The sequence below is a fragment of the Chrysemys picta genome, chromosome 2, assembly GCF_011386835.1.
Source record: "Chrysemys picta bellii isolate R12L10 chromosome 2, ASM1138683v2, whole genome shotgun sequence".
Taxonomy (NCBI): domain Eukaryota; kingdom Metazoa; phylum Chordata; order Testudines; family Emydidae; genus Chrysemys; species Chrysemys picta.
Window position 1 is genome coordinate 31,763,565 of NC_088792.1, and position 25,701 is coordinate 31,789,265.

The window sequence follows — 25,701 nt, forward strand, 5'->3', positions numbered from 1 at the left end:
AGCTTTGTATCTCCCCCTTTTCCTCCTTGGTGAAGGTCTCTGTTTCTCTCCCTCTTCCCTGTCTGTATACATCTTCTCTGTTCTTCCCACTTCATTTCCTTCCTTTCAGCAATTCCTACTTTACACCCTCGTGGATTTCATTCCTGCCTCCTTCCCTATTCCATATGCTAAAGTGATCCATATGCTAAAGTGATCAGCAATGAAATAGTTAAAGCTGACATCTGAAATATCACCATTGCACTTGATTAGATTAATAGAGGGAAGACAGGTCACACCTCTCTATAACATTGTTTCAGAATGTTTGCAAACTCGCTCAGATATCACTGCATCAGTTACAGTCAGTTCATGTTTTCAAGGTTATCTTTGCAACTATGGGGAGTAGATACTTAAAAGAGAGAGAGAGAGGATTATGCAGAATCTGAATATGTCACGCAGACCACCTAAATGCATCCAGCTCCAGCCTGGATGTTTGACGCTACTGGCTAATGTAATCAAAGACACTAAGCAAATGATTCCTGTCTAATTGAAATGGAAAATATGTTTTGGTCAGGCTGTTTAAAAACTTGGGTTTCTATTTAAACTCAAACACCTGAGAAATACTTGAGCTGATATGTCTTTGTTAAAGATTTAACATCCTATCTCTTCCATTAAGGGCTGAAAAAGCTCACAATCCACAAATGACATTTCCAAAGGGTTTTTAAACAAAACCTGGGAAGACCAGAATTAATATTTCTGATATTCCCAAAGTGAAAAACAAGGAAAAATTTCCTCTTTAAAACAAAACAAAAGCTTTCAGGCTGCCTTTTTATCACAGAAAAGCAAAAACCGGCACAAATCCCATTTCCTTTGCAGGTCACCTTAAGGGCTATCTGCACTGGCTACTCCTGGGAAAATCTGCGTCACTGCGCATGCACAGAATTCATGTCCCCCACAGATTTCTATGCTTCCCTGCAGAAAAGTGACTTCTGATGGGGAAACAAAGGGAAGTCTCAAGAGCAGTCATGAACCCCAACCCAGCAGCACAGACAGGTTGGTTTGGGTGCCTGGAATAGCCAGTAGAAATGTAAATCACCTCCGGGGTGGGGTGAGGGGCTGGGTAGTCATGTGTGTGAGAGAGAAAGGTGTTCTGTCCCTCTTGCATGCTATTGTGGTATGCTCAGCATAGAGGGGCAGGGCTTTTGGGTTCTGAGGAGGTAGGCATGGGGCAAGCTCTATCTCCTCAGGCAGAGCAGAATGTAGCAGCCTGCCTCTTTAGTGAATTGTTCTCATTGTCTTTGTGAATCCCTCAGGAGTATAAAACATGTGAAAAAGTTTAAAGGCTCCTTTACATTGCCAGTGGTGCTTTAATGATTAGAACTGGTCTAAATTTTTGGATTGAAAACATTTCCTATCAAAATATGCTCCACGAACTGTTTGCTACTGACCTTTCTGGAGATGGTCAGTAGCCAATAAAATTGTGAATTTGATTCCCCAGCCCTCAATTGCTCTTCAGTTGCCTATGATGTAACACTGAACATATGGCTGCATATATTTGTTGACTAATAACTAGAAATAAAGGGTCAAACCTAGCTACATTACTATTAGACAAAGGAGGTTTGGGGATTTCTTCCAATGCTCCCCACTGCCATTCTCCATCCATTGTATTGTAGCTTAAAAAAATTACCAAAATAATTGAAACCAGCGTGATTATATTGTGTTATTTTGACAAATAAAATATGCAGAATTTTGCAGAATTTAAAAATATTGTGCGCATAATTTGTTTATTTGGAGTAGAATTGTGAATTTTTTGGTGCAGAATTCCTTCAGGAGTAATTGGCTGAACAATCAGATTAAAAACCTGCTTAATCAGAGTTTAAAGTCTGGCCAAATATGGTTTTAACATGGTTGTTTATTGGTTGGCCAGTATAGACATGATTGTACTAAGCTAGAACAGAGTTAAAAAATGATGATTTAGTCTAGGTCATGCTAACTAGACTAGAGCATTGTTTTAACACATCTTTGGCCCTATGCACACTGGGGGTATGTCTACGCAGCAGCTAGGAGGGTGCTCCACATGCACTAGCTCTGTTCCAGCTAGCACAGTAAAAACAGCAGTGTGGCTGTGTTGATGCTGGCAGTAGCTTGGGCTAGCCACCCAAGTACAATCCTGCCTGACCCATGGGCATAGCTTGGAGGGGTCAGAAGGGACGCTGTCCCCCTCACCCCAAAACTGCAAACCTCAGACAGGTGCAGAATTTGTCCCCCCACACATGGCCCCGGTGGCCTGACTGGAGCCCCCCTTCCCTCGCCCGAAATCTAAGTCAAACTATGCCTATGGCCTGACCCACTGGGTACATGCTAGGTCAGGAATCCAGTTGTGTTAGAATCCCATTTGTCTATAACCAAATTCAAATTGTGCTTAAGTAGGATTTAAATTCAGTGGTTTAGCTAGTAAAGATAGGGTCTAATTTCATTTGCTTTCAGAGCTGCAAAGTTTGGACAACGTAAGTGGCTATAATAGAGAACAAGAGCCCAAAGAAATCTGTTCAGTAACACAAAGGATCAGACCAGTAGATTTCAGTGAGGGCTTAAATTGCTAAAGAGTAAAGAATACTTTTATAAATGTATTTAGAAAGCTGAGCTACATTTACAAATGTCAATTCTAGTACGGCAACTCCTATATCCAAAATTTACAAAAACACAATTCAGATCCCTCCTAAAAACTCACTATTGCTGCCTTGCCAGTGAGAAGTGAGAGGGGGGAAAATTAACAATAAAAAGTAGAATAAAATAAATTTAAAATGAATTAAGTCCTTTCTTTGCAGACCTGTGATCTTATTATTGCGACCCCAATTGTGCCTCTTCCATCCTCCCTTTATTAGATTTTTTACCCCCATCTGTTGCATCATTTTCTAATTTAGATTTCAAGCTCTTCACTGGCTTTTGTGAGACACCCAGCACATTTCTGGGTACTCAAAATAATAATAATCTTATTTAAGTGGGTTAATTTAAAATTCCTTGACTTCCATAGATTTTCATCAGTAATAATGAGGATTTAACCTAGATGGTGATGTTTGCGAGTTCTGTAGCCCATGGCAGTTTCCAATTAAAGTTAAAATTAGCAGTGAAACACAGAAAAATTCTAAAATAAGATATTTAACAATGCTAATCAGAACAAATAAGTGTTTAAGTCTTAGATTTTCAAGGTCACCCAGGCTAGAGTGATTGAACTGACAATCAATTCTTAAACCACATGGGGGGTGAAGTGACTAAGGTTGCTATAGCCACATGACAATATGTATGGAAAAATATACCCCTTGTGTCAAAAGCAGCCCCATGATGAAAGTAGCCCCATGATATAAGAAGTGGGCAAGGGGACTTGCAGTGAATTGGAGATTGATGAGGGTACAATTTTAGAAATGTTTGGTTGCTTAACAGGAAGCCAGTGGAGTCACTGCAGGAAGAGATTTTCTGAAATCGTGGGTGTGTGTACAGAATTATGTAGTGAAGGGTGTATTTCCAAAAATGGTGCAGATTTTCTTTGCTCTTTATCAGGCTTTTTGAACACGTGGAGATTAATGGAAGGAGGAGGCACATATCAGAGCCTTAGGGGGGCTCACGTCAGGGCCCTAGTGGGGCTCTGGGTGATCGCTACTTCCCACCACCCAACACAGATGTAATGAGGTTGAGTAGTGTCCGCAAAAGAGAAACTAAACAACTAATTATTCCTCAAGAAAGGTTTTTAATGACTTATGATTATAAAGGCAACACAGATAGAATGTGCCCAGCGACTTTGTGTGTACTGTAACCATCCCCAACCAACATAAATTCATATGCAATACTGATACATTAATCAACTATAGTTTACTAATTTTAACCTACCTATTAACTTATTTAACAACTTATAAACTTTTACTGTCTTTTATGATAAACTTGATGGTAACTTATACTGAAGACAGGACAGCGACTTGTAAAGCTTTTATGATTTATAAACTGCTAACTTCATCAATGCTGTACCCGGTTTCAGCAAGGCACAAAACATATAAAGTTACTATATATTGATTAACTATTGACTACTACTATTTTTAAACAACTTAAACAGTTTACTAATATACTTAAACTATGGTATTAATACAGACTTAAGATTAACCAGCTTGCGCATAACCAGACCTTTTTAGTTCAAAATCTTACCCTGCTTTCGTCCAAAGATACATTACCTTTAGTTGACCAATTCCTGCACTGGCCAGGTACAGATAGTCAGTGAAGCGCAAGTCCCTTTGGTTTAGGGGGTGTATGTGAGCCTGACAAAGAGTGATCTCCTTTAGGTGTACACACCACACCACACCACACACACACACACCTATTTTATACAGTATTTGCTGGCCGTGTTTCAAAAAAGGTCAACCAAAGTGGCCAAATATTCTAGGGTGGTATTTGCGGTTGTCTTGAACTAATGAACTGTGCATCTGTGCCCAGCTCCTCTCTTCTCTATGCGGCTAATTGTGGTCAATTTTCTAGACTCAAAAAATGCTCGAGTCAGCTTAAAGAGGTATTTGGTTTTAGAGCATAGTAACCACAAGCCTGTATCAACCTTTACAGGGTTTCCTTCTTAGTCTATAAAGCTTCCTAGATGGATTATGCTTATGCTTGCAGGATTCTACTGCACTCGCTTCTTACAACTTCCCGAAGTTTGAGGCCTAACAGTACTTAGCCTGACACTACTTGACAAGGCTTATGCACATTAATCACATCCCCCCGAGACCTAAACTTCCGACTTAGCAACAACAATATTTATTTGAGTATATTCAGCAATAACAGGGGGCAAATAGTGAATGCAGGCAAACGTTAAGGCCCCAGCAATAACTATGGTAAGACAGACTAATAATCCCAGAAGAATATGTGGGCCTAGGAATGTTAGGTCCTGGACCTTGACTGAGGAATGTAGTATTACGTGAGCCTTAGAGGCATTTTCAAATAATTAATATATATGCATAGATATTTGTATGCAGTGTTGGTCACCCAAATTATGACTGGTACTAACAGGGAATTTGTTTACCCAATTTGTAGTTGCTGTATAACTTAATTTTTTTACTAATTTGTTTTTTCCTTGCCTTTATGCTGTTTGCTGCCTTTCATGTGTTGTAAACAGTTAGGAAGGTTATGCACACTGTAAATGTTGTACAGCAATAATATAGTTGTTTTTACAAAATAACCAAGCTGACAGTTTATCCTGGTTCAGCTAGTAATTTTTAGCTGATTGTTAACTTAATTGTCCATACATGGTAGATAGGTGTATTTGACCAGTTTTTTATTTATAAAGCACTTCACTTTTCTTTTCTTGATGCTTGGGGATTTCTTCACTGTATATTGATATTATCTGGTATTTTTGTGGTGTGATATCTTCTGATGTCTTTAGTCTGTGGGATACAACTTAAACATCTAGTTAGTTAACATAATAAAGGTTTTTTTTTTTTTTTTTTTTTACATTTTTTTTAGTATTCCAAATTTAATACATAGAGTAGGGACAAGTCTTTTATAACCCAAGCTATACTTTTTGCAATTGTTGTATAGACATTCATTTTTATTTGAGGTGAATTACTAATATTTTATATTAAATGTAATGCCTAACAGCTAAAATAAATGCTCACAATCTTTCATAAGAAGGTGTATTGCTTTCCCTTGCTGAACACTTTGTTTCAGCAAAAGAGTCAGTGACATAATTTTAACAAGCCTTTTAGAGTTAATTTTCTTTTTGATACAAACTTTACTCGTGTTAACTGTTTAGAAGCATAAACTTTAACAACCATTGCTTCCCATTAACATAACATAATAAAAGAAAAGCATATAAAATTAAACCAACTATAAAATTAAACCAAAATAAATTTTAAATACAGATCCATGCAATTACTTTGAGGGTATTCAACTTTTATGATGCTTTGTTATGTTTGGGAGCCAAAGGTGGAAACCTGTTGAAAATGTAAAAACCTGTTGAAATTATTTGGTTAGCTTTATGCATAAATTGTTATTTTTAAACATTTTTGCTATCACATTCTTATAACTATATTTAAAAGTGCAAACAAGTTTATAAAAACCCCACACAAGAAACTGACATTTTGTTAATATTATCTTTACCTTAATGTTGAGGTTTCCCCTTACATTTTTTCTTTGAATAACAAATAAAAAAACTGAAAAAACAAAATAAAATTGAGATTGAAAAAGAGAATTCTTTGCAATTGCATTATTTTTTGAGGCAGAAATATATGTACATATATTTGTAACTGAAACCTTTTTGAACTTTGCACGAAAAAATGGTGCTGATAATGCTATGATTATACCCCAACCATGATCTTAAAATAGTGTGGTACCACGTATACATATATTTTTAAAAGGGCATAAAATTGATTTTTGTTGCAAAAATCATAAAAAATAGTCACGTGACACACACAACATACAACACTCATGATATACAGGACAAACTTACAATTAAAAACAAATGGCGCCAGAATTTTATTTATAACTATACAAAATAAGGCAAACTAAAATATAAAATAAACAAAAGGTTTAAACATCTAAATAAGCAAGTTATTACCTTGTTATTTAAAACTTTTAATAAAAATTGATAAAATTTATATAATTACTTGCAAAATGTGTTGTATTAATTTAGTACTTAAGGCATTTTTTGTTACTTCATATTTAACATTATTTTAAAACTTTGCTATATGGAAAAGAGAAAAGCTCATGTTTCAAATATTAGTTAGTGGTTAGGATTAAAGACAGAGTGTGCCTTTTTGCTGCTTGGCAATCATATCTTCAAGAAAGTTAGGAGTAATTCCAGCTATTGCATCCCTGAAGGGTTAAAATAATTAATTTACTGGATTTATGTAAAGTAACATTTTTTACTTTGTTTTTTCTTTGTTTGTTGGTTTGTTCTGTTTTCAATGCTTTATCTTTTGGAGGTTTCTGTAAAAACTATAACTTTTAAATCAAAGTGAGAGAGCTTAAGTGAGGAAAGGCGGGAAAAATGGGGGGTGAAGCAGCAGCAGCGAGTTTTGCAAACTGAGCTGCAATGAGGAGAGGCAGAGAAAATGGGTGTGTGTGTGTAGAGGAAGAGCAACCTAGGAAGGTAGCGAAATGAAAATACAGGCAGCAGCAGCGAGTTTAGCAAACTGAGAAAGCATATAAAGGACAAAACTTAACCGGTATGTAAAAATATTTAAGAAAGAAGGGTACATTTTTAGATATGAGCGCGGAGTGTGGTTCCGTGGGTTAAAGCAGTTGGGAACCTGCACAGTTGGGAACTGGGCCCCTGGTTTTTATTCTGTCTTTGAGAGTGGGGGTAGTTACCTGCTCTTGTAAAACCTGAATTTGTTCCCCCACTGTTTGTTGAAACTTTTTTATTTACTCCCCTGTGATGGAGTCTCAGCTCCTGTTTTCTAATGTGCTTTGTGAACTGTTCCATTTTTTCCTTCATTTGATTTACCAGTTTAGTGAAAGTATCGTGTGCTACTTTTTTCATTTGTGCACTTACTTGTTCCGTTCTGACAGGCACCAGTCTAGGTCTCAGTTTAAGTTTAACCTGAACCTGGCATTTATTATAAGGTGGTGGTTGCAATGCAGTGGACCCAGTTTCATCTTTTAATTTTGCTAGGGCCACCTTTTTCCATTTCTGTCCCCATTCTTCAGGCACAGGGTAGCTACCTGAAGCCTGTTGTTTACCAAAATTATTTATAATAGGGGACGGCACATGTACTTTTTGTAGGTTCCTTGCAGCTATTTCCAGTGTTTTATTCTGTTCCTGTGCTGGCTTTCTCTGAGCTGCTCGCCACCCTGCAAGGGGAGTGGGAGCAGTCCAGGGCTGTGTAGATTCTTTTGATTTTTCTAACTCCTTCCTTGTTACTGTTACTTGCCCCAACCATTTAGCAGCCATGGTTAGTTTGCAATATTTTAATCAGACCATAAAGTCATTTAGCTAATCATTAAATACCCCGGGGATATAAAACCTTACAATTGTGGACCAGCCACAGAACTTCACTAATGGGATGTTGGGGTGCAGAGGGCATTTGCCTGAGCCGGATGATGGGGGAACTTGAATGAGGAGACGGTGAGTTCCAGTGTACTGGGTTTTGGAGATCACAGAACACCTAAAGGTAGCAAGACAGAGGGTAAAACCCCACCATGGATTTGTCCCAGCAGGATGTCTTGTGCTAAGAGAGTCATATCATTTCCGGACAATGCCCTAAACCCGCCCCCCCTCCAACAGCGACTAAGGCAGTATTAGGCCAGGAGCAGCGAGACCTAAAGCTGGACACCTTGTCCTCTGACCTCTCCATCCCACTGGCTCCCCTTTGCCAGCCGCTTCCCCACCCTTCCATCTCCCTTCCCCTCACAGATCCCCATGACCCCCATCTTCTCTCTCTTCCTCCAGCTCCCCACAACCCCCATCTCCCCTCCTCAGACAGCTCCTCTCCCGCCCCCCACAACCCCCAGCTTCTCTCTTCCTCCAGCTCCCCACAACCTCCATCTCCCCTCCTCACACAGCTCCTCTCCCTCCACCCATCTCCCTTCCCCCACAGCTCCTCTTCGGCCCCCCCAACTTCTCTCTTCCTCCATCTCCCCACAACCCCCATTTCCTTTCCCCCCCACAGCTCCTCTCCCCCCCACAACAGCCAGCTTCTCTCTTCCTGCAGCTCCCCACAACCCCCATCTCCCCACCCCACACAGCTCCTCTCCCTCCCACTAGAACCCCCAGCTTCTCTCTCTTCCTCCACCTCCCCACAACCCCATCTCCCCTCCTCGCACAGCTCCTCTCCCTCCTCCCGCCCACCTCCCTTCCCCCCACAGCTCCTCTGCCGCCCCCAACCCCCAGCATCTCTCTTTCTCCAGCTCCCCACACCCCCATCTCCCCACTCCACAAACAGCTTCTCTCCAGCCCCCCACAACCCCCAGCTTCTCTCTCTTCCTCCACCTCCCCACAACCCCATCTCCCCTCCTCGCACAGCTCCTCTCCCTCCTCCCGCCCACCTCCCTTCCCCCCACAGCTCCTCTGCCGCCCCCAACCCCCAGCATCTCTCTTTCTCCAGCTCCCCACACCCCCATCTCCCACCCCACACAGCTCCTCTTCCGCCCCCCACAACCCCCAGCTTCTCTCTTTCTCCAGCTCCCCACACCCCCATCTCCCCACTCCACAAACAGCTTCTCTCCAGCCCCCCACAACCCCCAGCTTCTCTCTCTTCCTCCACCTCCCCACAACCCCATCTCCCCTCCTCGCACAGCTCCTCTCCCTCCGCCCACCTCCCTTCCCCCCACAGCTCCTCTGCCGCCCCCAACCCCCAGCATCTCTCTTTCTCCAGCTCCCCACACCCCCATCTCCCCACCCCACACAGCTCCTCTTCCGCCCCCCACAACCCCCAGCTTCTCTCTTTCTCCAGCTCCCCACACCCCCATCTCCCCACTCCACAAACAGCTTCTCTCCAGCCCCCCACAACCCCCAGCTTCTCTCTCTTCCTCCACCTCCCCACAACCCCATCTCCCCTCCTCGCACAGCTCCTCTCCCTCCTCCCGCCCACCTCCCTTCCCCCCACAGCTCCTCTGCCGCCCCCAACCCCCAGCTTCTCTCTTTCTCCAGCTCCCCACACCCCCATCTCCCCACCCCACAAACAGCTTCTCTCCAGCCCCCCACAACCCCCAGCTTCTCTCTCTTCCTCCACCTCCCCACAACCCCATCTCCCCTCCTCGCACAGCTCCTCTCCCTCCTCCCGCCCACCTCCCTTCCCCCCACAGCTCCTCTGCCGCCCCCAACCCCCAGCATCTCTCTTTCTCCAGCTCCCCACACCCCCATCTCCCCACCCCACACAGCTCCTCTTCCGCCCCCCACAACCCCCAGCTTCTCTCTTTCTCCAGCTCCCCACACCCCCATCTCCCCACTCCACAAACAGCTTCTCTCCAGCCCCCCACAACCCCCAGCTTCTCTCTCTTCCTCCACCTCCCCACAACCCCATCTCCCCTCCTCGCACAGCTCCTCTCCCTCCGCCCACCTCCCTTCCCCCCACAGCTCCTCTGCCGCCCCCAACCCCCAGCTTCTCTCTTTCTCCAGCTCCCCACACCCCCATCTCCCCACCCCACAAACAGCTTCTCTCCAGCCCCCCACAACCCCCAGCTTCTCTCTCTTCCTCCAGCCCCCCACCACCCCACAAACAGCCTCTCTCCAGCCCCCCCACAACCCCCAGCTTCTCTCTCTTCCTCCAGCCCCCCACCACCCCCAGCTGCCCATTAGCGCCCTGCTGTCCCCGCCCCCAGCACCTTTCCTCTCCACGTCCCTCACTCCACCCCTCCCCCGGCACGTGACGCGGGAGCGCTGACGCCGCGCCGTGCCCTGGGGGAGCTGCCGCTGCGCGAGGAGGAGACGGTGGCAGCGGCGGGGGGAGGTGGTGGCAGCGGCGGGAGTCGCCGCGCTGAGGCGGGAGCGGAGTCGACGCCCACCCGGGTAAGGTGGTTGTGAGCAGGGGGCTGCGGCGCGGCAGAGCGCGGCGGCTCGGGGGCAGCGGGGACCCTGCGGGTGGCCCCGTTGGCTGGTGGGACGCTGCTGCTCCAGGGACGCCCCCTGGCTGGCTGTGGCGGGAGGGGTCTCGGACGGTGCCCCCGAGTCCGTTCCGGGGGGAGCCTGGGCTCCTTGTGCCCCCACCCCTGCGGTGCCCGAGGGCGGGGGTCCTAGGGGTTGCCGTGCGGGGCCGAGCTGGGGAGCCGCCTGGCCCGGCCCAGACGGTGACTGGGACCAGCCGCTTGGAGGATCCCGATAGCGGCCAGTTATGGAATAACCTGCCCATAGGGGAAGTTTCTTCCTGGCCCTTGCCCGTGGCTGGCTTGTGAAGGCATCTGTCCCTCCTGCGCTGTTGTCCAGGGGCTGTTAGACCCGTGCGGGGCTGGCCTGTCCTGTCCTGACTCACCATAACTCCTGGGTTGGGTGGGGGCAAAGTGAGTGACACCAGCACTGCCTTCCCTATACCGACAAGCTGGCAGCGAAAGACTTTCTTGTGTTGAAAATGTGAAGTGATTTTGTGTGTGTGTGGGTCATGTCACAGGCTGTGCTCAATACTGTTTGGTATGTTTTTCGTAGTCCTTTGTGTATTTATATACTGCAGATATACATGCTCACAAATTAGTCAACGGAGCTATGAATGTCTTATGTAATTTTGTTTCACCTGTTAAAAAGACTCCTAAAGCTCCGATCAAAACAACTTAAATGCTAATTGAGATGGTAGCCATTACTGTATTTTTCAGATGCCCATGTTGAATGGGGACTCTAACACGCCCTAAAATAGTTTGAATGCTGCTTGTTTGTATGATTTAATCATAGTGTATAGACACAGCTTTGCTCAGCTATTTATAGCTGGTCATTCTAGTCAACAACATAACAAAAGTGCACAGCGAAAGGCAAGGGGCTGATGTTAGGCTGCATGCTCATTAATATGTACAGTTGCTGAAAAGTGGCTTTTAAAAGTGGCTTTGACAACGATTTAAAAAATATACCATGTACTCAGAAGTCTATAGGCTGAGTCAATAGACAATTATCAGGAAATTGGATAGTTACTTGTTATGCTTTTAATTTTTAAGGAAGTCTAAACATTTGGGGGGGGGGCTTATTCTGCTTGGGAATTCCATTTGTCTCCTAATACTAATGATGGTTTATGTCTGAGGAAGGGGGTAGAGGAGTAGACCTGTTTTTTAAAGGGACTGCAAGTCCCTACTGTCCACATTAGCTGTTTGTGTTTCATATATACATGTGCATGCTAGCTTGAAATGATTTTTGCCTAAAATTCTGTACAAATAACTGATGCATGTTGTCAAGCAAAACTGTTCTGATGAACTTCAGTATGTGAAATTCATTTCTAACAGGGCAGATGTGAGGGAAAATGGTCTTACAGAAAGTATGGACTTGAGATATTCTGTGATGATATTAAAAAAAAAAGTAGCTTTTTGGATATTATAGAAGATTTCTTTAAATTCTGCTCCTAACATGAACACTTATAAAATGCAGAATATATTGCCGATTTCCTTTGTTATTCCCCTCAGTCATTGAATATATTGAAAAGCTTTAAAGAGTGATCAGCTAATTTTTGTTTTTGATCATGAAAAATAAGAAATAGTGCCTCATTGGAGAAATTTGAATAAAAGACTAAATTCATCCCTGATATAAAAAGAATTAAACAAAGGGTTTAATTCTGTCCCTAAACTAAGTATATCCTGGGACCATATTCAAGAAATGCTGTTGCAGCAAATGTTTTTGAGGGTGCTGAAAGGACAAACTCAAGGGGAAAAAATCTACTATGTAGAGATAATTGGGTGGATTTTATATTTCATCTGGCCTTCAGTTGGTAAGAATTTATAACAGATGTTCTCCAATATGATTTCTGTGGCTGACTTTCTTGTTTGTGCAGCAACATCATTAATGTATTCATCGCAGCTGTAGGGAATAATGCTTGTCAATGAAATATCTATTGCAGAGGTGGTACAAGAACCAAGCCATTGTTTTTGTGTGGCTCACATAAACAGTGGCTATTGTTTGGGGTCATAACAGTAGCTCTTCAAAAATACTTCTAAAAATCTAAGTAATTGTAAAAACTTTTCTGATATTCTTCAAACAACTTTTGGGAAAGGAGTCCAATTCGTAGAAGCTTAGGGCATGGCTACACTTGCAAATGTAGAGCGCTTTGAATTAAACTAGCCTTCATAAAGCGCAGTAGGGAAAAGCGCTGCAGTCTGCCCACACTGACAGCTGCAAGTGCACTGGCGTGTCCACGTTTGCGGCACTTGCAGAGGCATTAGGAGTGGTGCATTGTGGGCAGCTATCCCACAGCGCACCTCTTCCCATTCTGGTGCTATGGCTTGTGGGAAGGGGGCGAGAGGTGCGGGGCATTTGGGGTCCTGTCCCAATGCCCCATGATGCATCGGTTCGAATCCCAGCAATCCCTCTGCTTCCGTCCACAATTGGCGCCATCTTTCAACGTTTTTTGTACTGCGCGCTCTATCTTCCCTTTTGGTCTGCGGGAATGGAGCCTGAACTGCTGAGGAATATGCTGACGAGCTATTGCAATCTGGAAGCTGGCAACTCCAGACAGCTACCGATCGGTCGCTAACCAGTTTGGAGTGCGGAGTTGACTGTTGGAATTGTGTTGATGCAAGTTTGCAGGGCCATTAATCCCATCCTGCTCAGAAGAACCATGACTCTGGGTAACGTGCATGACATTGTGGCTGGCTTTGCACAAATGGGTTTCCCTAATTGCGGAGGGGCGATAGATGGGACACATTCCAATTCTGGCACCAGCCCACCTAGCCTCCAAGTACATTAATCAGAAGGGGTATTTCTCTATGGTTCTCCAGGCGCTTGTGGATCACCATGGGCGTTTCGTTGACATTGACGCAGGCTGGCCCGGAAAGGTGCATGACCCACACATCTTTCAGAACACTGGCCTGTTCAGGAAGCTGCAAGCCGGGACTTTTTTCACAGACCAGAAGATCCGCGTGCTGTACCATCCATAACATTTGTGAAGGGAAGGGTGAAAGATTAATTCAGGCATGGCACTCAGAGGTTCAACACCTGGAGGCTGAATTTGAACAGCCAAAGAGCAGGGCTATTAGAGGGGCCCAGCTTCAGGCTGCAAGGATTAGGGATGCCTTGAGGGAGCAATTTGAGGCTGAAAGCCACCAGTAATGTCCGGTGCCCTGCACAGGAGTAAAGTGCAATGGTTCCAATGTGAGTAGTAATCTGTGTTTGCTACGTGTGATACACTGACTTGCAGTGCCTGTTGCTTTCCTGGGCTAAGGTATCTTTTACTTTATGCAATAATAAAGAATGTTTTCAAAGCAAAAAAAATCCATTTATTGAAAAGAAAATGCATTTATTGAAAAGAAACACAACTGCTTGGGAAACAGGGCAAGGGGGTGGGGTGGGGAACGGTACAATCACAGATTTGCGTATGTCCTGTTATCATACTCAGCCTTCCTGTCTGGAGTGCTGTGCAATGAGTGCTGCACTTCAGGATGGCTATACTGCATGGTGATGGGGGTTGAGTGCAGTGGGTAAGGGTCGTAGTTTTCAGGGCTGGGTGGTGAAGCTATAGGTGTTGGAGGCAGCTGGTGGCGATAAGAACCCAGATGTTGGGGAAAGTGGGTTGGAGGTGACATGGGGGAACAAGGGAAAGAGTTCTGGTACAAGGGCTGCAGGGCCAGGCGGGCGCGGTAGTGCTCTGCCTGCATGGCTACGAGTGCCTGGGTCGAGTCCGCTTGGCTCGCCATGATGCTTATCAGCCGCTCCATGCTTTGGGGCTGGCAATCTGCATTCTGCTGGCGGACCCTCCTTTCACTCTCCCGCCACTCCTGCACTTTTTGATTTTCATTAAGGGAGTGCTGCATGTCCTCTTTGCTTCTACCTGGCCTCTTCCTGGTTCTTTGCAGCCTCTCGTCAGGTGACAACCCAGACGGCTGAGATCTCAAGGTTGCATCTGTAAAGGCAAAATGCAACACTTAACAGAGGCAGCATTGTTCACACCAGACGGAGCAAGGATTCCCCCGTACTTAAGGAGGGTAAGCACAGTCTACACAGTAGCTTAATTTGCTCATTCCAAAACGAGCGCGCACAACCCCTGGGAGCCCCAAAATGATGAGTAAGCACAAGGTCAAGGGGAACTGATTCTTTCATGGCTGTACTGTCCTCCGGGTTTCTGTGCCTTGGGGAGAGCCAACTGCTGCAAGAGGCCCCTATACTGAACACTGTCCCCACATTTTCCACAGGAGTTTGTCCTGGAAGATATCTCGCTGCTGAGGTGACCTGGGAAGCAAGGGAGGGTCTTCTACTTCAATGTGGCTTCCGCCCTGGCCCATATGCAGCTTGCCTGTGTGCAGCAATGGTTCCCCCCCCCTCACCCCCCCCCCCCCGCCCGTCTCTCATGGCACAGTGGCGCGGGCATGTTAGCCTGACTGGAACAAGGACCACAGTGGCTCTCCCACGAAACCTGTGCAAGTGCATTGCCCAAGTTCTGGATGAGACCTTTGAAGAGATCACTGAGGCCGATTACCGCGATGTGAGAGAGCACATCAACGCCCTATTCCGCATCTAGGCGTGCATGCATGCAGCCCTAACACTCCCTGCCCCAAGAGCTCGCACTGAATAACTTCCTTCCCAAAATAAAAGCTGCTTACCGGGAACCTCCTCTGGTATTTTTCCTTCCCCAAGCACTGGCCGCCGTGACTGGCTACCTTCCTCCTGGCTGCATGCATCTAGGGATGATGGGGTGTCTTCTTTCTCCTCAGCATCCTCGCTCCCGCTTTGATCCTCCTCCTCCTGCCTTGTTGGATTGGGCTCTGAAGTGTCCAAGGTGGTACTCAGAGTGGCGGAGGGGTCGCCCACCAAGTATTGCATCCATCTCTTTGTAAAAACGGCAGGTCATGGGGGCAGCAGCAGAGTGGCTGTTTGCCTCGTGGGCTTTGCTGTAGGCATTCCGCAGCTCCTTCACTTTAACCCTGCACTGCAGAGCGTCCCGGTCATGGCCCCTTTCCATCATGTCCATTGATATCTGCCTGATGGTATCGTAATTCCTGCGGCTGGAGCGCAGCTGGAACTGGACAGCTTCCTCCCCCCAAACACTGATGAGGTCCAGCACCTCGCCATTGCTCCATACTGTGTATCGCGTGGAGGCATGGTCACCTGGAAAGATTCGCTGAGAGCACTCCAGGCCTAGTTGAGCAAATGGGATTTTCAAAATTCCCAGAGAATTTAAAGGACAGGTCTGAGGGCAGGGCAGTAGCGTTCAAACTGATGACCAGAGTGGCTTGTACAGGCATTGTGGGACACTTCTGGAGGCTGATCAGAGTGCATTAACAGACCAGGGCGTCCACACTGGCGCCACGGCGCTCCAGTAGGGGCGCATCAAACGTTATTCCACTCGCCGAGGTGGAGTAGCAGGAGCGCTCTAGCCGCAGAGTCAGAGCGCTCTACATGCCTTGCAAGTGTGGACGTGTCATGAGTTAGAGCACACTGGGCTGCTTTAATGTGCTCTAACTCACAAGAAATGCAGGCAATACACAACTGCACTAACTGCTATGACAGCAACCCAGCAACCACACACGGGGAGATCTTTGTTCTTTGTGTAGAGTAGTGCTGATATTTGAAGATGGGAGGTGTTGTGGAATCTGGGGAAGTAGCTGAGCTACATAGAGTACTTATTTCAGGCCTTATCTGAAAGTTGCACAGATTTAACTAAAGGTGTGTTTTAAACGCACCAATTTCAATTTAAACGCATGCAAGTCTGTGTAGTCACTCTTATTTTAGTTTGAGAGTCTTATTTCAGTGTAGATTGTTTTTTGTTTTTTTAGAGTTTTGCTAAACTGAAATAAACTATTATTAAACCAACCTAAAAGTGTTTACATGCAGATTTACACCAATTTGAAGTAAATTGGTTTAAAAAAGCAACTTTAATTATAGTAGTGCAAATTTGTTCTTAGACAAGGTCCCAGATTATTTATGGATGAATCTCTTCTGGCGGGGTATGTGTCTGACAATGAGGGAATTGTCATAACAAACCCATTATTTCATTAAAATTGGAGAAGTCTTTTTATATGAGAGAGACTAAATTTTGGACCTAAGGCTCCTGAATCATGGCCAGGAGCGGGCTTTTTTTCTTTCAGCAGGTCATAAAACCTACCCAATATTAAGTATGTCCTTGCAGAATTTAATGGATAATCACTGTCTCTGTGTTGAGAAGTGTTCCATTTCCCCTAGGAAATGGGTGACCTAAAAGATCTTCTGCATGAGCTCGTAATCTAAAAATCTAACTTAATATGTTTTAACTGCTTCAGTTCCTATTATATCGGTAGTATAATTGTATTCTGCATAGTACATCACCTTAGGATGGTACAAATGCCTTGTAGAGTGGGGGAACTTAATTACTGCCAGACTATAAGGATGTTGTCAGTGTTTTAAATGCACTCTGGCACCCAGGCTTTCCTTGACCAAAGAAACAAGTATAGATACTGATCTCGGTCCTGTTGTCAATGGTGAATTTTCTTATTGACTACAGTGTGATCAGTGGGGGTCCATTCAGTAACATTAATGTCGTGAATCAGGTTTCCAGATACATTAAAATATCAAAGCCTACAGATGTACTCTATAGAGGAAGTTGCTTCAAGTAATACTTAAAACACACATACACAGCACTTTCCATCTGAGGATTGCAAAGCACTTTACCATAGTGGGAATTCATTATCATTTTACAGTTGATGGGGTGGGTGGGTGGAACTGAGCGACAGAGAAGTTACAAAACTTGACCGACTGTATCACTTTAGGCAGTGACAAAGTCAGGAATAAATCAAGAACTCTTAACTCCAGTCATATGTGCTCGCTTCTAGACTACACTAGCATTACTTGTTTGGAAAGGATGCCTAAACTTTTGTCATAGGGGTTTGACAATACCTCCTTACTTTGAAGAATCAGAAGATGGGCATTCAGATCTTTGGAAGGGCACAAATTAGAATCCTTTACTAAGGTAAGAATCCGCTAGTGGTACTACTATAGTTCGGAAAGTCTCTCTTCTGTGGCAGCGTTCACAAGAATGACTACATACAATCTATTGCATTTTTGGATATGTGTGATAAAGAGCATGGAATTATTTTGATGTTGAGCATTCACAGGACCCACTCATCCTGTTGGTGGGAAACGATGAGCTCCAAGTATCCCTATTGCCTTTCACTGTGACAGATAGAAATGGGTCTTACTCACTAGCTTGATTTTGACATGAGCTACTTATAAACCTGCATTAATGGCTCAATCTACCATGGGATGCACTGATAAAATGAACATGATAATTTTCTTTCCTGTCTAGATATCTAGTCATTGGTACTCAGACTACGGCAGAAACCTTCATGGGGTGCTTAATGCAGGTCCATTGACTTAAACATACTGCCATGTGAATGATGAAGAGAGCTGCCATCCCTCTCCTTTCCTTAAGAAATAGGACATGAGAGTCTGATATTGATAAGAGTGGTAGGATTGGACTCTCTTCTTGATTGACTTGTATTTTGTCTCTGCCTCCATAATACTGTGAACTATTTCTTTTTTAAAGCGGGGACAGTAGCTTGTATCAATTTCCATCTTGAAATAACATTAAGCATTTTGGTTTCTTATATGAAGTTTAGCTGATTGTGATGGTGGGGTGCAACATAAAATGACAACAGCAGTTTCTGTGTGGTGTGACCTTGAAGCAGAGAGCAGCAGTTAGCTGCTGTCAAAGGGAGCAAGCAGTCAGCTTGGAAGAAGCACTAAGAACTGTAAGATTTAATAATTTTAAAAATGGAATATTCCTGTGAGAAGATTTTGAAATTGGGTTGAGGGTGAGCCTTGCTGGCAGCTGGGACAGGAGGCAAGATATTCCTTAAACATATGTAAGTCATAGCCAAAACACCAAGAATGGATAATGGAAATCTGAAGCTGCAAGCAGAAGGGCAAAGAGGGGGAAAAAAAAATTATATGTGGAGATTGGAGCTGTGCAGCTGAGGAAAGGTAACAGCTGTTCACTTTTTAATCAAAACCATATAATTTTGATAGGAACTTTAACACTGGCACAGATATGTACTTTATAAGCAGAGGATCTACACACACAATCTTAGGCTGTATTTTTGTGCTCCTTTTCAGTTTTGTTTGACTGAATGTAGTGTCATCTTTTTATTCTTTCAAGTCCCCCAATAAAATCATAATTCAAAGTTTATGATGCTGTTTTCACACTGGAAATTACTGTAATTAAAAAGTCACTCTCATGACATTTTAGGGTGAAGCAGAAGAAGGTGGATTGTAGAAAAAGACACTTGCTTAAGCACCAGTGGCTCCTTATGGACCTCACTACTATGAACTTAGCTCCTTCAACCCCCACTGAATTTAATCGGAAATAAAGGTGCATAATACAATGAAGGATCAGAGTTATGATTAGCCAAACGGACAAAAGAAAAATAAAGGCAAATGTGTTAAAGGCAAAAGGATTTGTTATAGATCTTTGACATTTTCCCCAGTAGAAGAGCCCACTTCCCTCATTAAGATTTCCTATGTTTGCATGATTAGGCTCCAATCCTGCAGTCACTCTGTATGGATGGACCCATGTCAGTGTAGAGTTGCATTGATTTCATTCTCTTGCAGGGGTAAGCCCATGCAGTTCTAATTGCAGGCTTGGGCTTTCAGGAGCTGAAAGTTTCTTAAAGAATGTCACAGAGGGTCCTGTGGCACCTTAGAGACTAACAGAAGTATTGGGAGCATAAGCTTTCGTGGTGCATTCTTCAGATGCAAGAAGTGAGGTTCTTACCCACGAAAGCTTATGCTCCCAATACTTCTGTTAGTCTCTAAGGTGCCACAGGACCCTCTGTTGCTTTTTACAGATTCAGACTAACATGGCTACCCCTCTGATACTTAAAGAATGTCTACTCCCTAAGCAGAGTGTTCAATAAACTATACATTATTTTATACTTGTCTAATGCTAATCTTAAAATTTCTTATTACTAATTTGTTATGCAGTGGCCAAACTAAATTAGCATCACTTGTTTTTTGGAACTCAAGTTGTCACTGAACTATCACTAATGCTGTAACGGGACTATTAAACAGAGTGCAAGGACGGATATACATTTGGTTATATTGCCTGGACTATGAGAGACTGAAAGCCCTTTCTAAATTTTTCATAGAGTACATGCCTCAAATTAGATGTTAAAAGAATTAAACACAAGAAAATAGAAAAATAAAGGCTCATTGTTTGCTCATTACCCTCCTTCACCATTTCTTGTTGGTTCTGTCCTCTTACTCTATTTCCAATGTTCTCTTGTTTGTCTTGTCCCCTTCCCTTCTAGCTCTGTCTGGGTTGTCCCACACTGTCTTGTGAGGTAAGTAATTAGAAAGTGCTTTAAAAACCCCCAACCAATTAAACTGTGGATGTTTTTAACTGCCTTTAACTGGGTTAAAACCCAAAAACTAAATTGGGAACTTAAAATGTATCATTTAGAGAGAGATTAGAAAACAACAATCCTAGCTAATGGTGTCATGGATGTTAGTAAAGCACACTTAAAATCTGCAAGCAGGCTAGCTGCTCCATTATGAAAGCCTGAGTTTGACTGTGGAGGCATTATGCTCTGCATGTGGAAGGGAGAGAGTTCCTTGTACAGGGATCTATTTGGCCAATACAGAAGAGGTGTTTATAGCACTTGAATAGAGTATCATCAAGCCATCCTTGCAAGGATTGCTGGCCTGTCACAAGTTCATTGGTTTGAGGGGAGAATGATTAAGGGGACTAATGAGTAATTCTGGGATCTCTGAAAGGGTCCTCAGAGGACCTACTGGGACAGAGAAAGGGAGGCAAAATAAGCAAACCAGCCCTTCTCCTTCTGAAGACTTAATTATAAGAGAAGTCACACTGTTCCATGAAGAATTTAAGCTTGTACGTAAGCAAGCGATTGACTCGAGCTAAAAAAAACCACTGATCTTCTTTGCTAAGTAACAGAAACAATAGGCTTAATAGGTAGCTTGCAGATAGTAAGAGGGTCATGAGAATAGGAGGGCAGAAGTTGTCACATGGGTTGCCAACCCTCCCAGTTTTGCCGGGAATCTCCTGGAATCAGGCTCTATCTCCCGGAGGCTCTGAAGCCAAACCAGGAGATTTTAGGTGCTAAAAGTCTGGTGGTGCAGTGGGGCAAAGGCAGGCTCCCTGGCTCCACACCACTCCCGGAAGCAGCCTGCACATCCCTGGGGAGCCTAGGGGGTCTCTGTGTGCTGCCCCTGCCCTGAGCACCAACTCTGCAATTCCCATTGGCCGGGAACTGTGGCCAATGGGAGCTGTGGGGGCGGTGCCTGTGGGCAGGGGCAGCAGGTGGAGACCTCCTGGCCCCTCTCGCTAGGAGCCATTGCCAGAGGGATGTGCCAGTCGCTTTTGGGAGCCGCCAGAGGTAAGTACCGCCCAGCCGGAGCCCTCACCCCCTCTCACACCCCAACCCTCTGCTCCAGCCCAGAGCCTGCACCCCAACTCCCTCCCAAGAGCCTGCACCCCTACCCCCTGCCTCCTCCTGGTGAAAAAGAGGGAGGGTGGGGGAGAGCAAGCAATGGAGGGAGGTGGGATGGAGTGAGCGGGGGGGCATGACCTTGGAGAAGGGGTGGGCTGGGGGGGCAAAGGTGATGGATTTGTGGGATTACAGTTGGCAACCCTAGAGACCATTGTTTCCACTGTTTTACTTTCATAAAGAGTGTCTCAGCTATGATCTTAGAGTTGTTTTCTTATCAAACTGTTGTTGTTTGTCGAAAGACTTAGATAATTAATGCAATATGTGGTATTAATTTTGAAACCAGTTTTCCCTCAGGCATTTTAGGCAATTGACTGGTGACAGTTTTGTTTTTGTTTTTCTTATAGCTCTACAGATACAAACAGAAAAAACAAGTCATGATGTGCCTTACCTTTCGCCTGGAAAGGTGAATATCTCTTTCAGATAGAGATGGCTGACAAAGCTGGAAAGATCCTCCCAGGACCACTGTACATTGAAGTGGAGTATGATTATGAGTATGAGGCAAAGGATAAAAAGATTGTGATAAAACAAGGGGAGAGATACATCTTAGTGAAAAAGACTAATGATGATTGGTGGCAAGTCAAAAGGGATGAAAATTCCAAGCCCTTCTATGTGCCAGCACAGTATGTGAAAGAAGTAACACGAAAAGCACTAATGCCACCTGTTAAACAATCAGGTGGTCTGCCAAATAGCTCTTTGAAACTGATGCATAGTTTACAGAGGTCGACAGAAAATGTGAACAAATCGCCAGAGCTTTCTAGTTTTGGAAAATCCTCTCCAGTGTCTGGCCTAGTTCGTGATGCCAATCAGAATCTGGGACCAAATAGTAGCTCAGGTCAAAATCTTGGCCTGAGCCTGGACCTTGCCCAAAATAATGGAAAACTTAACAGTGAGTTGCAGTCCCCCAAGGTTTCCAGCCAGTACAAGTCTCTCTCTCTGGGCCATTTCACTTGTCCAGAGTTAATGGAAATCGAGAAGACCAGCTTCTCACATGAACAGTCCTGTGATTCAGCAGGGGAAAGCTCAGAAAAAGTCCATCAGGATTCAGAGTCTGGAGATGAACTCAGTAGCAGCTCCACAGAACAAGTGCAGGTAAGCTTGAAAAGTGGATTTTTTTCTTTCTCAATTATACATCTTTGATGTAGTTTACTACTGTTTTTAATTTGCTTCCTAAATAGAAAGAATTGGAAGATTTGAGGTGAAATCTTCATTTCATATTTTTCATCTCATCTAGCATGGCATTGATTTGTCAAGTTAGAAAAATTGGCATGTATGGGGAAGCGAAAAATTCTCTAAGTTTTATTTGTAACAAAAAGTACTTTGCTTTGTGCTCTTATTCTCATTACAGTGTCCATGGAAATGAATGGCATAGAAGAACTTCAATTAGAACTGTCTTTTTTTCAGTGTTCAACGTGTAATTGGAGATGTGAATTTAAGTAGTTCTTAGTGACTCTTCCCTAGAGGAAGCAAGCCCAGTGCTGTTAATTTCAACTTCTGGGTTCACTGAACTTTAGTCCAGATGCATGTGATGGTCACTAGCCACTGTCATTGATTTCTTATGTATATTGTATGTAGGTAATATTGTATGTAGGAAGTATGGAAAGGTGAATGTAATTAATGGCTTAGTGGCTATGAAATGGTACTTTAAAAGTTAATGTTGACACTTAGTGTGAAAATATCTCAAGAACATTCCTATCTAGCCTTGAAATTAACTAATGGAAACTGACATATTTGAGTTTTAATTCAGAGATATGCTGAGGTTTGAAAGAAGTAGTGGTGGTAAGGGTGGCTTCTTACCAAAGCCAGTTAGTGACAGCTTTAAAAAAAATTGACTCTTTAGGCTAAAAGGCAAGATACCAGGGTTGCTATACCTTTGGTTATCTTAGTAAAGTCTCTTTTGGCTTACTAGGGAATGGGCTGGGGAGTTCACCAGTTTTTTTTTCTGTAAGGCAGGGCTCTCAAACTCAATTTACCTTAGGGCCAGGGCCAGTCCTCAGAGCTTCTCAGCAGACCAATGATGTCATTGAAGATGGTGTTCAGAAGAGAAAACTTTTATATTGTATTTTTTATTTTGAATTTCTTATAAAGTTGTATGACAGTTTTTATTATTTCTACAATTCTTCGCCTGCCAGAGAGTTTTTAGTGTTTGCCAGACACCTGGCAACACCTCAGTTCGGTTTGTTGATGTTTGGCCTCAGTGACTGAGCAGTTGAAACCTTCAGGATTGCAACAAGGTGTGCATCAGAAAATTGTGTTCAGTATTTTAACTTGTTTATATTCATTGTGGGGGGAAAAAAGTGACACTGCCTCTATGGCTGACTCTACCCGGCAATTAATTATGCTGCCTCCATGGCTGACTCTGCCTGGCGACTAGTGATGGTATCTCTTTCCCTCTCCCCCAGCCAATGGGAGCTGCGGGGGGCCTGCAGGCAGCATGGCTGCATGCGTCTCTCCTCCACCGGCTGCAGTCGGGAGGTTCTCGAGCTGCAGATGGCCCGCGGGCTGGGACTTTGAGACCCCTGCCGTAAAGACTGCTAGAGAGCCATTGACTGGTAATGGCGATTTGACACTATAGTTGTAGACCATTTGAACCATTAACATAGAAATGGTAAGGCTCTGTGTGCTTTTTCCAGTCTGAGAGGTCACTTTAAACGGTGATATACATTATCTCTGTAATAAATTCTACATTTTCCCACTCTTGCTTTGATACTGTAGCTTGAGTATGTACTGACAAACATTGATAGTAAATCAATTTATCAGCAACTATTTAACACCCAAAAATATTTTAGTTTAAGGATGGTATTCAGATAAGGGTAGACTGTAATTTTAGAAATGAAATCTTGATTATATGGCTGTTAGCTGGAATCAGTTTGCTGAAAAGCCACAGTTAAGGCAATTTTCTTCCACAGCATAACTTGCAAAGCTTTGTTACATTGCTCAGTTAACAAGAACCAGTACAGTTGGTCACCTGGACCGAACACACATACATTTAGATTAGTGGTACATTAATCTAGTATCCTGACTGACAGTGGCCAGTACTAGATGCCTCAGAGCAGGCCTGCACAACTCGTAAAGCGGCGACGGCCATATTACTCCAAAGAAAACAGCTGAGGGCCGAAACCCCCGGCCCCACGGAAACACCCTGCCCCTCCCCCCCCAGCACCGCCTGGCCCCGCGGAAACAAACCCTCCTTCCCCAGCACCACCCCGCCGAAACAGCTAAGGTTTGGGGGGGGAGGGGGTGTGATACTTTATTAAGAATTTTTCAATTAAATCAAACAATTTTTTAAATTATTTTAATGTTTTTATTAATCATGGAAAAATGAAAAATCTGTTCCGTTGAAAGAAAACATTTGTACTTTTCATAATTACCTTGCAAATTTAATGAGAAATATTACATCTCTTTTCGGCAACAAGCTTGTCGCATTCGGGGGTCATATTTGAAGTGGATATTTTCATAATGTCTTCTAAATGGTTGTCAGTCAGAGAAGAAAGTTGCTTGTTTTTATTCATGTTCATGATGGAAAATGTTTGTTCACATATGTAAGTGCGTCCAAAAATGCTGAACCTTTTCAGTGCAACTTCATTGTCCAGACTTTTGTAGAAGTCCCGCAAGCTGCTTTCTCTGTGCTTATTTCGGTAAACTGCTGAACAGTGAAGTTCAATAACCTCCAACTGCAACTCTAGTGGCACTTCCTCTGGATCCACAGAAAAGGGATCTTCAATCAGCTTCAACTGGATGTCTTCTTCTGTCAAATTCTTCAATCAAAAGAATGATGTGCTTTGCGTATTTTTCTCCTAACTCGGCGTGTTTGTGCTGAGGGATACTCTGTGCACAAGTGGGAAAGTGACACATTTCGCCTTTTGACAGCTGACTTCTGAAAAGTTTCAATTTCATTTTGAAAGCTTTCACTGCTGCACACATTTGAAATATAAGTTGATTTTTTCCCTGAAGTTGAATGTTGAGATCATTCAGGTGTGCTGTAATATCACAAAAGAAAAAGAGATCTTGATTGCAGGACTCACTTTCAAGCTCTGGGAATTTTATTGGCCCATTTTCTAGGAATTTTGCTACCTCCTCTTTCAAAGCAACAAAACGCTGGAGCATTCTTCCTTGACTCAACCACCTCACTTCTGTATGGTAGATTAAGTCATTGCACTCGGTGTCTACCCCTTCAAGAAAGGCTTGAAATGTCCTATGTTTTAGTCCTCTAGAACGGATGTAGTTTACAATGGAAACTACCACTGACATTACATGCTCAAATTTTAAGACTTTGCTACACAAAACCTGCTGATGTATAATGCAGTGATGTTTGGTTATTTCTCTCCCGATAAATTCTTCAAGAAGAGTAACTGCTCCAACATTTTTTTGGCACATAGCTGGAGCACCATCAGTACAAATGGCCACTAAGTTTGTGAAATCTAATCCCGACTTATCATTCATGCACTTTATCACTTCACTGGAGATTTCTTTTCTGGTTGTGCGACCTGTCATGGAGCACATGCCAGCAAGTTCTTCAGTAATTTCAAAGCTTTTTTCGATACCTCTAATAAAAATAAGAAGTTGGGCGGTGTCTTTAAATCGGTGCTTTCATCCATAGCTAGGGAGTAAAAGCAGAATTCACTGACTCTCTGCTTTAACTGATCA

At 43.8% G+C, this 25,701-nt stretch overlaps 1 protein-coding gene across 33 annotated transcripts in view; it reads left to right on the plus strand.

Annotated features, from left to right (window-relative positions):
• The first annotated feature begins 10,324 nt into the window (after positions 1 to 10,324).
• The window catches only part of ARHGAP12 (Rho GTPase activating protein 12), a 151,597-nt gene continuing 136,220 nt past the window's right edge, over positions 10,325 to 25,701 (plus strand). For 16 of the 33 annotated variants that reach the window (XM_065582855.1, XM_065582860.1, XM_065582862.1 and 13 more), the window contains exons 1-2: positions 10,325 to 10,462; positions 21,402 to 22,146. In XM_065582855.1, coding sequence (XP_065438927.1) covers positions 21,484 to 22,146 — 663 coding nt within the window. In that variant the 5' untranslated portion in view covers positions 10,325 to 10,462; positions 21,402 to 21,483. Of the gene's footprint in view, positions 10,463 to 17,316; positions 17,517 to 18,160; positions 18,298 to 18,794; positions 18,918 to 19,854; positions 19,888 to 21,401; positions 22,147 to 25,701 lie in introns of those variants that run through there. The other 17 variants (XM_065582856.1, XM_065582861.1, XM_065582864.1 and 14 more) reach the window with 11 other exon arrangements.